Here is a 14,772-nt window from a genome sequence, read left to right on the forward strand (position 1 = left end):
GTGCGCAATCCAACATTGTGATTATGCAGGAGCCAGTGAGTCCACTCCTGCTACTTTACTACTAAGCTAATAACAGTTTGCTGAGCTCGGGGAGTTTACACAGATTCATGTTCAAGCTATTCGTAGCCTCTCAATAGTTTTCCGGAAACGAAAGTTCGTACAATTTAAGTAACTACAATAGAGATGGAACTAGTCACTTTAAGTCTCATCAAAGCTAAAAAAGCGATTCAGTTCATTTTGAATTTCATTACTCGCGGAACGCACATGGCTACGTGACGTAAATACAGTAAGTTGACGTTTGAAATGATGTTACGGAAGCGTCTACGTAATTAGCCAAACGCGACCGGATTTGCATATCAAAGTGGAGGCATAATTGAACTCGGAGTGCAAATAGCCCAAGTGGAATCGGATCGAGTTAGTGGCGCTCTCTAGCTAAGTGTAGCGAGCAATGGCAGCCACGCGCTACCACGGCACCCACTCTCACCTATATATCACTCCCGGCTTGCTCCGAACAATGAGCTCAGCGCTGTCAACTTCACGGGATAATTTAATTAATCGACTACGGCGCAACACAGATTCGAGACTGATTTCATCCTCAGATATCCATTTACTGCCATTATTCTGCCGTCAAACTTCATATTCGATTATGTTCGACAGCTCAGGGAAGTAAAAGCATAGACTTGGAATAAAGAAAATGTTCTTGGAATTTGCAAATAAGGTTTAGTGCACACGTAAAACCGATAAAACCGATCCACTTTCATATCGGTTTTAATCTACCACAAAATTGAATCCCTACCGCTGAAAGGCCTTTTTTAAAGGATTAGTCCTAATTTCTCTTTATTTAGAAAAAACAAAACATTGCGAAAATACGAGATTTCAGTAATCATCGTAAGATCGGTTACCTAATAGAACACTTAAACTTGGTTCTCCTGAGAAAATTGAGGGTGGGGTGTTTCGTCCGGAGCAGGCAGCGAAGGGGCCAGATAATTAGATTAAGGGGAACGGACGAGACGGGGTTGCGGTCGCTCCAACAATGGTATCAGTCTTTTAAAGCTTTCAGATTTGCACGTCAGCCGTCACAGATTCATAGAGTACGAATTACTTTTTGCAGTAATTCCAGAAATATAGGAAAAATTGGTTTACAAAATAAATGGCAATATCATCGGTATAAGCCAAACATATCTGAAGTACGTTGTAAGAAATGTTTACATAGAATCATTTTTGTCAACAGGTCTTAATAACATATGAGATGTTAAAGAGCAACTGCCAGTAGTTAGTACCGCTAAAGGCGGTGTAATGTATTTAATTACGGGCACTTCCAGACTGCGCCAATCTAGTAATTACTGAACAGAGCGACGGCGCGTAATCAGCGCCCTTTGCCACGTCGACACGCGTCGGAGAGCGCTCTACGCTCAAACTCTGGCCGCTTTTGACTCGCATTTCACAACCTGTTGACGAGTTAGTTAAGCCTCTAGTAGAGCATGTGCGATTCGACTACAAAGCCGACTCCTTGCACTACTTACGGACAATAAGCTTGTTGTATAAGTCCATAATTTATATTAGGTAAGTTGAGTATAAAATGAAACGTTAGAAAATCCAATCCAATTCATTAACCGCAATCCAACTAAACAATTCTGTAAACAGGTGCTTAGAACGTGGCGTTCCGACCCGCGAGATTAATCACTGTGTACTGGCAAGTCCGACCGGGTAATAAACCGGGAACGAGCAACTTCGCCACTTACATTACACGGACATTTATTTCCAACGCTCTGTTTCAACTTTTCCAACTCTCAAAGAGTCGAGGAGTTGAAGACTGGTTTAATTAATTTACGCGATTCGTAAATATCGTTTAGAAACGTTAACTGGGAAGTTTGAAGAAGAAATATTAATATCAAAGTACTTGCCTTGTCATCGTCGCCTTCGCTATCACACTGTAAAAGGAGAAAAAGAACATTTGAGTACTGCGATGTGTAATTCAGATGACATGGTCGAATTCATGCATTACAATTTTATTTAAATTAACATTCGTTACAATTCGCTACAATCTGCACCAGAGGATTAAAGCAGCAAAATTATCCGATAGCTGCCAGCTTACTTCTTACACACTAAAAAATAATTTATGAACTAAAACTCACACCTAAACCAAGCGTGCAATTTATTCTAAACAGAATGTTAAAACAAATTGCGTAGAATTTTAAGTATGCGGATAGTCAGCTTACGGTAATGAGATGTCTCTTTAAGAAAATTGTTTTTTTTTTTAATAATAAAGTTTTCCAGTGAATGAATGTATTCTACGCATGACCATCAAACAATCTCGGAACAGTCCAAATCATATGGGAGAAGATGACTATTATCGAAACATAAATCGACGAATACGTTACGTGTTATTTATGAGGTAAGTTAACGCCGGAGGAAACAACAAGGGATCAGGCTGAGATATTACAATTTCAAATAAATACAGAACATGAAGTATTCAGGACGGGCGCAGGTAATGTTATGTAGTACGGAACGGCACCGCCTCGACAAATCTCGTGATTTAGCTGCGATACGCGCGGAATATCGAACAGGGTCTATGTGTGTTGCGTGATCTGGGTAAATTTGCACACAGTAATAGAGAATTATAGCCATTACATGACTTTTCCAGCAGACAAGGGTTATTTAGACTTTAATTCATTCAATTTATTCATAGATCCTATTGATGTATGTTAGTATAACATTAGAAATTCATAAAAACAATTACCATATCTACAAGTTAGCAAAAGACATGTTCTAAGGGGAAACATTTATTATTAATTTCTAACAAAATCATGCAAGCAGCAAGGTTACAACTGAATCGTGCATGGTGGAAGAGACAATAAAAAAAGTTCTACATAGCAAACAGACAACATTGATTATACTCACGATATAGCCTTTTCCGGAACTACAGCGGCTACTGGCCTGTAGGCAGGAGAGAGAAAGCGAACATATGAGTGGATTGGAGTGACTAGGGGTGGTGAAGTTTGTCCCGTCTCTCCTAGCACTCAGCCACAATGCTTTAAAGTAATATAGAAATAGAAAAAAGCGACCTCTTGAAGATAATTTTTATTATGAACAGCCAATAATAACGACAATATAATCAAAATAGGTAGGAGAGACGAGAATTTATGCAAAAAAATAGAAGACATTTATATTTTTTATTTCACGATCTAACACGCATTACAATCACAACACTAAGTGAATTCGTACATGCACCTCATTGAAAATCGACATATCATATTGTGAAGCACGACACAAATAGATATTTGTGACAGAATAAAGGCACGAACAGGATGTAAATAAATGATATCGGAAAATAAATCCTAGCGTTTCTTTCATTTTCACAGAAAAATAATATTAAAGGGTTTGCAGAGAGTTCATTGCTGAAGGTTCTATGCACTAAGACATGACTTGCTTTTGGTAAAGGATTGCTAGGGCGTAAAGTGATGTAAGATTAAAATACTTACGTCACTAAGACGATCACGGGAAGAATCGGGATCGCGAGGCGCCACCGAACTACCCGTTAGTCTTTCTGATGCCCGTCCACTGTCATCCGACGTACCAGCGTCTTGAAGCAGCGTAATACCCTGAATAAAAAAATGCAGGGTCAATTTAAGTCATGCCCGCACTCGACAGGGCAAGAATAGCTTTTTTACTTCTTACGCTTAAGTGATAGAGACTCGTGTACAGACAGATACCTTAAGAGCAATTCTTTTGCAAAGAGGGGAGCACAGAAAAAGCTTTTTATATAAGGCTCACAAAATTGAGCGGTAACTAGGATATAAGAAAACTTGATAAGACGGGCCGGGAAAGCGAGGGTGCGGGCGGGATGAGTGGAGCCGACCCATAACGTAACGTGCCCCGGGCCTCGACAATAAAAAGAGTTTTCCATTTATCACATTTCGCGTCTATTTTACGGTAGGGTTCGAAAGGCGCTCGAACAAGCGGGGGAAGTGACTGTGATGCTCAGCGACAAACGCTGTACAAGACTGCTAAAAGAAAATAAAACGAGTAACTCTCCGTAAATGGATAATTCCGCAATGATCCGACCCTTTCGCAATGAACTTCCAACTCATTTATATAACTTTACGGATTGTTAACTTTCTATATAATTCATTCCTTATAAAATATGTGCATAAGTTATGATGATTCCTTTGTTAAGTCATGTTATAATTATAATAAAAGAACATTGAAAACACTATTAAAGTTCAGTTTTGTATACGTGCATATCGTTGAATTATCTCAAAATTAAATAATGGCTTTGCAAATTACTGCGATATGGTGGTTTTAATAAGAAAGTGTGTAGTTTATACATTCATGCAAACAACATGCAGCATTTTGCTAATCAAGAGTCTGTTACATAGTGCATCGCAATTCAAGTCATAAATTGGAACTGTACAAGTGTAGAGGCCATTACTCGCGGCCGGTTAAGGTTTATGTAAACGACACCATTTCCGGGAACGGTCGTCGACCAGAACGAAATCTTTATATTGGTAGAATTCGAGTAAACCATTTTGCTTTGCTTAGACGTAAACTTGTTTAGTTATCAATAAGATCTTACGCACATCACAAAGTACTATATATGCCTGTGAAAACTAAGCAAATGCTATAAAAAACAATTTATGACCACAAGTAGGTTATGAAAATGACAAAAATAATAAAACTTGAGACGTTTTAGCTTCCATAATAGACAACAAAAAGACATACGCATAAGATTATGTCTCCACTTGTAATAAAAGGGATTGCTTTCCGACCCTTTACATAAAACGAGTTAAGCAGCGTCGCACATATCAATTTAATCCGTCGTAGGCGAGCGAGATCCCTCTAATCCCTGAATGGGTCGTGTCTTTCGGAGATGTAACGGGGGTTGTTGCCACATAATTACTTTCGCTCATTATTGTAGGTACGCTCGAATTATAGGAATAACGCCGGACTTTCATTTCTATTTATTGGGTTTATTTGAGTGCAAAAACAGATTTAGTATCTTTAATGATCTTAACCATTCTGAATATTTTTGTATAATGGGACGAGCTAATCTGTGATGGATTTATTAAACCTTTATAACAGGAGGCAAAGTTATTTTTCTTTCGGGAAATAATTTAAATCGTGGTATTTAAAACTATCTTGTAAGTTAAAACTGCAGACTTCAATGAAATATTCGCATCTTTATAACAAAAATTGTATTTCAGTGTTTGCAGAGTGTGGCGGGTGGCTGGCGGGAAGCAGTCGTGCCCAGCCGTCGACAGTCGACACAACCGCTAATTGAAACAACGACCGCAGCCGAACATTACTTATTCATGAGAAGTCCATATGGCGGCGAAACGTGACCAACGAGATAAATCATCCAATTACATTTTTCATGAACAGACACTCCAGCGGTAATGCACTTTCGAGTTCAGGTTAATACTGGATGTCAGATGATAATTCATATGTAATGAAATCCCTCCGGGTGGAAATACCATAATTGCTACCGGTTCCTGTTTTGTTTACGGTTAATATTTCGGAGCAAACTTTTTGCAAGCGTTTATGGCTGTAATCAATTAAGTTTGGTTCTTGTACAATTTAGTTTTAAAACTTTTTCAATGCATTTGTAAACAAGGTGCACCATGTTAAGGGTGCGGGTGTGACATGCAGTGTCGTTGATGTATTGCATAATTTATGTCGCAGCACGTTACTCTCCTCGTTACGTTGAAACAACACTTCTAATTCTTATGTTAAAATTGAGATTCAAGCACTTACTCAAATCAGAGTGAATATAAAGGTGACGAATATGTCTTTGAAAATGTTTCAGCAAAAATATTAGATTAGATGAATATTTCGTGTCAAAGCAAACCAATCATATACGACGAGGTCTTTGAAAGCGGCGTTAGTCTATATGGTATTTTCAAATGGAATTTTGGTGACAGACCGTTCTAAAATTAATATAGTGCGGCTCGCCGAACAAATGGATAAAATATATGACTGATTTAATATTTCCATGATGCCGTGGGCATTTTGAATAGCTGGCAGCAGTGTTTCGGTAAATATTATATGGTGGTAACATAACGTTTGTTGTTGCATCCCATCTAGTCAGCCGTCCCGTCATACATCAATTTGTACGGAGTCGTGTTCCTTTTTGTGTCAACCGTGTTTGTTTTTTTTTATAAAATGTTTACAAAAGCTGACGTTGCAAAAATAACGCCTTATTTAAAGATTTGATTATTTTGGGGGGATGTCATATTGCTTTGCTTTGTGAAAACCATTTATAAAAACTCTGAACTGGTTGAACTGGATGTATGTGTGAAAACAGCTCTTTTCCAGATATATTGGCTCGCAAAACTGCCCTTTGTTTACCCAGTTAAAGCAAAATAACCAGTAAACATCATACGTACGAACATATAATATGGCACGTTACACCACCAAACTATTTGATTGCACATAAAATGTAATGGACTACGGAGCAACACAACTACTAATAAATTCAAAGTATTACGCTAAATGAACAGCGAACATAATAAAAGTGTATTTAATGTCAAAGACAGTTTCAGTTTGCGAAACATTTTCCGTGGTGTTGCTGTGTAGCATTAATATGCAATGTTAGGTTGCTAACATAATTTCCAGCCGTAGTCGTGTCGTTATGCATTAAATAAACTTGTTTGACATTTTATTTCGTCTGGAGCTCAAGTTCTCAGAACAAATCGCAGCGACTTCTCGCAAACAGACAGATTTTGGTATTTGAATTTTATACGGGGTAATATTATTTTGTGTACTATCATCAAAGTAAAGGTCGTTTTGATACATGCCAGCAAAAGTAATTACAGAGTAACAAGTATTACCGTGTATACGTATAAGTAATTGAATAATTATGCTGAATATCATATTTACGTGGAAGCTCAATTAGTGTCTCGTATTGTATCGTAATTTATGTAAAATACCACAAACTGCTATAAAGTTTGGACTGTTGTTGTTTAATTAATAAAATCAGTGATGTCGACGAACAAATATTAACGTGCATCATATTCATATGACATTATTATTGAATTCTCTACGGTTCACTGAGTAATACGAATTGTTAATTTGTGAACCATTGTACAATTTCGATTAAAGTTCAATGAAGACATCATTTTACCAATAAATCCATTGAATTTGTAAAGCGTTCCGCAAATAAACGTATTAATTCCATTTTGATGTATAATGAATCCGAGGGGTTTATATTTCAATCAAAACAATACATTGTGGGAAACGTTTACAAGCATTGATGGTTCATTTTAAATACATATGTTTCATAAAGATTAACTTCTGTCAGTCTAATTTTGACCCAGAAATAACCCTGCCAGTCTTTAACAAGATATGGTATGCAAATATTCAGGATAGTTTAAACAGAGGTAGCTCAATTGAACGCTAGCTGTTGTGACCCGTTGGTCGTTTAAGATAAGGCAAGAGAGGGCACAACGTAAGCAAACGGCAATATCGTCCAGAAAGGGGGAATAAAAAACATTTGGCATTGGCAGCGTGTCGCGTCCGTGGCGATACGCCAGCTTTCCCGGAGACAACACAATAAGGACGCTCTTCTGTCGAAAGCAATCCATGTCCGCCGCAAGCCGCAACCAATTTTACGTTAGTTTACAAACACAGGTATTATTGGTATTTGTGTAAGTTAATATTTATGAATTTATAATTTGGATAAATACATATAAACGGAACATTATAATATTGAATTTGAGGCAAAAGTAATGGAAAACTCGTCTTCTATAAACTGATATCAGATCCTGGTCGTAATTATTTATGATTAAAATGGGTCATTTAGTAAGTGCATTATAGTTTAGTATGTATCTTATAAGTATTTTTACTTTCAAATAGAAAAAAATATATACTTCAAGACTACTTAACAACATATTCGAAAGAATCTTAAACGATAAAGCGGATGTTGAAATTTAAAATCATAAAACTTAATTAAAACTGAGGTCACATTAAGTCAATTACTTACTCAAGTAATTAGGAAGCGAATTAAATTAAAGTTGGCTTGAGTGGCACGGTAGGTGTTTGAAGCAAATTTTACTAGCTTGTCGTCGGAGACGAGAGCGTAACTTAATGATCGCGTAGTGCGCACCGGGAGGCTATATTCTATTCGACAGCAAATTGAATCTGCGAAGAGCTATTAGCCGACACCGCAGCGGCGCGTTCTCAGCTCGTGCCAAACGATCGTGCTCATTCCCCGCTCAACTCTAGATATTGTTCAAACCGTAATATAGTCGGTAAACTGCAACCAAGTGGACTCCAAATAAAACAACCACATTGCTGCACTGCACCATTCTGTATGGAGATGAAGTTTGTAAATATTATGACTTTCTATATAACTACACGGTTAGTAAATCAGCACATAATATAAGATAAGCCTGTGTTATTAACGATTAAGTGTAAGCTTAAAGTTTTATATGCGCCCTTCGTTTCCGACAGTTTTATATTGAAGTTGAAGCTAACATAATTTATTCCGTCGGCGCGGCGCGCTGCGGAGCAAGATTTTCCGCTTTATTCGAGCAACAGCACGAGCGGCGGGAGGCAAATTGGATGGGATTGCGACATATCTTGGCTGGCGTCGGCGAACTGTCGAAATTCACGGGGGAGCACACAGGGTAAACTGCTCACATTCCGCTCAGAGTGCTCCTTTCGAATCAGAAATGTGAACCTATTTAGAACTCAAGCACACGCGTCTTCGAGTGAAGAAATAAATATTCGATTTTCACTAACCGGAAAGGAATATCAAGCAGTTTCAATATCTGCTTGTTTTGATTCTATCAAATTTTATAAGGCCTCGATGCAAGCTACGTGCATGTGATAAAGATTTCATGAGTCTCAATTAAGTGGTCGAGCCAGAGTTAGTGCCATCGCTGGATAGCGCCTGCCATTGCCGGCTAACCTGATGAATTAATAATTTCGCATTCGACGTGGGGTCCACGATTTTTGAGTGTCTATTTTTACTGAATACATTCAGCAAAGTGAACAAATAGAAACAATTATTATTTTCGATAAACTGAGTTAACTAAACTTCAATAATTACTAACGTTTACTCAAATGGCAGATATTCAATGCTTAATGGTTTAGCAAACAATTTAAAACAAGTAAACAAAGTGTGCATTTCGCAGATGTTGGTTTAAAAGCCGTCTTGAAGATGAGTTGAGACGCGTTGACAAGTCGATTGGCAGTTTGCATACGTTTTATGAGTTTGGCGAGAAAGCGGATCCCGGAAGAGGCACGCTCGATGGCTTACAGATTTAGATTCGCTGCATTTAGACGTGTGAGATCACCCGACACATTTAACTTAGGTGCGGATGTAAGAACATGAACGAACATCGTTAACAAAGCTCGTTTATAGTTTGCCTTCGGAAAGGGGTAAAATCGCAGATTCGCATAAACCGTTATAAAAAGACTGCTGGTACAGACGGAATGTAGTGTGGGCATAGTGTTATGACTACGGTAGTATGTATTAAAAACAAACACAAACAACCATGCATCAGATAATTCTAAAAGGGGAATTATAAAACTGTTCTAAATCGCGATGCTAACAATTCGCTAGAAGTTGGTGTGACAGCTATCTAAGGGAATATATTTGCCTTACAAGTCAGAAATTAGAACAGATAGTGGGAATAACTTACATGAGAGTTGACGTTGTTGGGCGGATGATTTCGTCCAGAGTCGGCCGCCAACGCCGCCAAAGGCAAGCGAGGCTTGGTCGACAGGGCATTTGTGCGAGGAGAGGAAGCGCATTTTACAGCAGCCTGTGAAAAAAAAAACATTCATTAATATCATAAAACATTCTATTAAACTTAATCAAATAGCTGTAACAAAGCCGAAGCGCGTTTGTGCTCCAAGAGGAACTTTACTTCACATTGTTATAATGTGGAAAGTACTTAGACGTACAGATTTGCTCGACTAAGTTATATGGCCGCACTTTATCATAGCCCCCGTCCGCCCGTTTAGCAGAATACGCCTGAGAGCAAGAATGTGCTGACTAAGTATTCCGTTTCTTCGTTACGACTCGAGAAAACTATACAAGTATGATAGTTTTTATTATATCATTTAAGTAACATTAACTTAGAGCCTTGAGTATAAACATAATGACATAATGCTTGTAAGATGATCATTTACTTTCACACGGTCTAGAAGAATATTATCTAAAACTGTATTATCATATCAAAACACTTAAATCAGTTATCTATAAATATCACGATACCAATGACATCACACTTTACTAAGAGATAAAGCTAAAATAAACTCATGCGTATGAAACAACAAGTAAATATTGTCGTAAAGTTTCAGAATTGCTATGTAGGTTAAACCACGAATTTCATTTTTATTCATAGAAAATCACGAAGTGAAATATGTGCGAGTAACACGTGCTATGGCGTTTACAACTTGTAGGGGAGATAATGTTTGGCAGCGGTGACACAATAAGGGTCCTACTGACATATTTCTGAATGAACACGAAATATTCGATCGCGGCTGCCCGTCCGGCGAGGGTGACTCGTAACAAGTTGGGGTGCTGATTTGATGAGAAAAAAAAGGGATCATTCATCGTTATAACCGTTACAGTTGTGTTCTGATTTAATATGTCGTTTGAAGATTAAACCTTGTGCTAGAAATATAAATAGCTTTTATTTTTTTACATATTATCAAAATCATCAAAGTATTTAAGATTGTATTTAGTGTGAACACAATGATAAATCGGCTATAGTCACGGCTGTATCCAAACACCACAAAAGCAAAGCTCCTCGAGCGAATTAACAATAGTAGGTACACGCGTAACCCCTTCACCCTCGATTAAATGGCTCGAGGGTGTGTGGTAAATTGGTGTGAGTGTTTAGCCAGCTTGAGGATGGGTACAAGACGCGAGAGACCATCTAGCTACGATATGATGTAAAGTGGCTCGTGCCACCGAGCGACACGTGTTACCGTGACCGCCGACGTGAATAAATAATAACAATAAACTACACGCTCCACGCCCACAGCTGATAGCTTACACCATTTGTATTAACGACGTATTTAACATAATAGTACGGTAGCAGTTGCTTCGTTAAAATACCCATAGAAACCAATAAAAACAGTAATTTTCTTGTTTTTCCACTACATTACTAGCTATTGAACATAACTAAGAATATTCGCTAAAGTACTATGTTTATATCTAGTTTTTTATTATTACAATATATTCAACTGGACTTGATATTTTAATGCATAGAAGAATAAAACCAATTGGCCGCACAAGATAATAAAAGGGAGAATAAACTTCATTTTAAAAGAAATAAATCTCTTCAGCTTCAGAACTGCGACGAAAGCAAAATTGTCTCGAGAACTTTGTGACTTCCACAAAAGATTTTATACAATTCATTCCAGCCTCATACAAAAAGTTATCACGAATTCACAGAAATCGGGCGAGCTATTTTTCTGCCGACGGCGTTGCTCCCCGTGGGAAAGGCGGCTTGATTCTATATGCCGAGCGTAACATGATTTCCAATTGCACTGATAGCCAACAATTTGTTTATTTTATCGATTTTTACACAGCTAAATAACAATGTAGCTTCACTGTTCTCATGATTTAGTAATTAACATGTTAACACTGTGTAAACGTCATGTTCTGTGTTTACAAGACGCTGTCAAATAATTAGCATCGGTCAATAACTCAGTAGGCCGCAAGGTAATCGCCGGCCTACGCTATGCGCGGTCACACCTCGGCGAGCGGCTCACCGACAACGGTCATTTGCTGTAATTGCCTCACCAACATTATATTAATCACTAATGTGACAGTACTGATACCACCATTATAAATAAATAATAACATCGTAATAGGCAGTTAAAGTAATTTGTTACGTTCAGCTCATGAATATATTATTGCATTAATTAAGCTACTTATACCGAACATCAACAAAAACTAGTCGGTCGTATTTATTCAGTTAATAAATTAACGATAATTAATGCGACACAACTTTGAAGCTCATAGTTATAGACCCGTTGATTTATAAAATTAATATTGTGATAAAGTTCATGGTTTATTTTCAAAGAGATTTTCTGTTTAGATGTATTTTTAAATAATTGAATACACCAACAAATATAGAACCAAAAAGATTACATTGTGGAGAAATCACTAACTTTCAATCGCAATTTACCCAGCTACATGATCTGTTGATTTTATCTATGAGAGAATTTTGAAAGCAAATTGCCAGGCGCGCTGTATTTTATTATGTCGTAATTTGTGTATTAATAACGATATTAAATTACGCTTGTTTGTGTTCGCAAATAACCTGTCATCCGCACAGTAGAAATTACAGTTCAGAATTATTTTCCATTGGATAAATTCGAAATTATATTCGGAGATGAGACTGGAAATGTTCACTACATGCTCAATTACCTCGCTAAACAGGCAGTGCTAGCGGTCGCCAATGTTGTTTGCCATTTAACAGGCTTCACCACTAAAACAGAATTGTGGCTGTTCATATTTTGACGTAGAATGAAAGTATTTTCTTCTAACTACTTATCTAATCAGCTCTACAAATTATACATCTTGGTGTAGTTGAGTGTGCTTTTATTCAATAAATCCGACAATCATCATCAATCACAACAGTTCCAATATATCATGTATATACTTTAATTACATGACAGGTTTACTAGTAGCATAACATAACTATATTTTTGTAGCTGGGTGGATAAAATAGAAAAGGAAATTAAAAACTTTCCCGTCAAAACGTAGTTAATCGTGTCCTTTTTCAGCGAGGATATTTGCGGCCTTGTGTGTTAATCACACTTAGTCCGGGTCGCGTGGTGCGCACCAAATTGCATTTTGTTTTTAATCTGGTAGCAGCCGCGGGCTCAGGCATGAGCTTCAATTTGCCTGAGCTGTTTAATTAACAGCGACACGGCGGGTCATTAATTAAGTCATCAGACAAGCCAGCGGCATGGTAGGACGGCGCGGATTAGATACTGAGCTGCATGATAATGAACGATTATACCACTTTTCTAATAGGTTGAACTTGTAATTTTCTAATATGTGCCACATCTTATGTTTAGATAACATAATGGTGGGTCAATTGTAAGCAGATGGAAGTTTCAGAAGCAAAATAGCTGAGAAAGTTGACGTATGACTTTTATCACAAGACACTACCTGTGTGATAAATGCTCTAGTCAAATTATTTTGTGGTTTATAGAATGCGGTCTTATTACCACCTGTTTCATTACTGGCCTGTTATCGGACTTGTGTGACGTGACTATGATGAACATAATCTTGAATAAAACGATGTTTTTATAAAGAGTTACAAAAATAAGCCCAGTTGAGCTACTGAAAGATTTAAATGTCATAAAAGGTCAGTGGGTAGCATTACCGCCCCCGCAGAGCCAACATTGTGTATATAGATAGTGAAATAATTAACTCGCCTCAGGTAACAGTATTTTCATCAGCAAATTAATCTGTAGTAATAATTTAAATCATCCACAAGCAGCGTCGGCCTCGCATAATTAACTGCGAATAATCAGTTCAACCGGCAATTACCGGCATTCAATTATTATTTTTATTTTGCAATTTATACTATTTATTTCAGGACACGGATTACTTTATCATTTTGTTTTCAGAATAAAGTATGAACAAACTTTGTATCTAGAATGTTATATAGATTAATTAACAGAAGTAGATTAATGAAAAAATAACACGGGACCGGATGATGTTTAGAAAGCAATTACTGTTGTGAGGTAAGAATTATGTCGAAGTGAAGCAAAAAATCTTTTTTGTCTGTTAGTAGCGCTACAAAAAAGCGTGCAAAAACTTTTAACAAAAGAACTATTTCCATTGGGTATTCAACTGCAGGGTACACAAGAGCAGGTAAAACGAATAAAAGTACTAAAAGATGGCGGTTAAATGGTCATTGTTGTAGAGAACAACCATGTCTTGTTGTTAATAAAATATCAATTCTGTACATAAAATCCACTGACATTAAAACAAACTGTTCAATTAATTCTCAAAATGAAAATAACCGAATGAACGCTATAAATAACATAAAATAACTGCACGCATGAATATTTAAAACATGCTGCGAGTGAAACAGAAAGCTCCATAGCTGTATAAATAATTGAATAGGGGCGAAATAGTAGCGCGTGAAAACAAATATGAAGGGATGTAATCGAAATGTTTGTAAATGTATGTCGCGTGCCACGAACCGATTACCTGACTTGTCAACTGCCACACACTAACTGTCCAGGGAATAAAGACTAGTTTTCATGTAAAGCAATATTGCGTGGCATTCTATCTAATAAGATCCGTGGTTTATGACTCGCTATGGCATAATTAAAATCTTTGTTTCCTGTTTTAAATAGGAATCCCACTGAGTTTTGAATTGCTACTGTAATTGAATTTAGTTAATAGCTGGTGTCAACATTAAACATTTATCTGCTTAAATATGTAATTTACCTTACAACGATATGGAACATTGCATTAGAAACACCAGGAGTGAACCTTCAACTTTCTAATAGTGTATTAATCTCGTACCGTGATACAGTGAGTGTCTATCAATTATTGAAATCAGACGGAACGCGACACGTCCGCTCTCGGCCGACACCGTCGCATGCCTAACAACTTCTAGGTAAACATTTTGTGCGGCTGACGTGTATTTAGCGATAATGGAGTAATATGTTACTAATGTTTATATTATGTCGCGCACTCAACGCTAATACTCGGTTCACGGTAGATAATCAATAAATAACAGAATGAATAATTTATTCGAAGCGACTGTAGAGAAATTC

The 14,772-nt window shown here is 37.3% G+C and overlaps 2 protein-coding genes across 12 annotated transcripts in view; both read right to left on the minus strand.

Annotated features, from left to right (window-relative positions):
- Positions 1-14,772, minus strand: part of LOC110374799 (uncharacterized) — a 340,622-nt gene that overhangs the window by 44,117 nt on the left and 281,733 nt on the right. The window lies entirely within an intron of this gene.
- The window catches only part of LOC110374805 (fibrosin-1-like protein), a 45,503-nt gene that overhangs the window by 24,319 nt on the left and 6,412 nt on the right, over positions 1-14,772 (minus strand). For 9 of the 11 annotated variants that reach the window (XM_064035702.1, XM_064035697.1, XM_049838470.2 and 6 more), the window contains exons 2-5: positions 9,648-9,770; positions 3,483-3,602; positions 2,902-2,937; positions 1,905-1,931 (exon numbers count right to left, since the gene is read on the minus strand). In XM_064035702.1, the coding sequence (XP_063891772.1) occupies positions 1,905-1,931; positions 2,902-2,937; positions 3,483-3,602; positions 9,648-9,770 (306 nt within the window). The remainder of the gene's footprint in view (positions 1-1,904; positions 1,932-2,901; positions 2,938-3,482; positions 3,603-9,647; positions 9,771-14,772) is intronic. The other 2 variants (XM_064035701.1, XM_064035705.1) reach the window with 2 other exon arrangements.

This window comes from Helicoverpa armigera, chromosome 8 (assembly GCF_030705265.1).
Source record: "Helicoverpa armigera isolate CAAS_96S chromosome 8, ASM3070526v1, whole genome shotgun sequence".
In the NCBI taxonomy this organism is placed as follows: Eukaryota; Metazoa; Arthropoda; class Insecta; order Lepidoptera; family Noctuidae; genus Helicoverpa; species Helicoverpa armigera.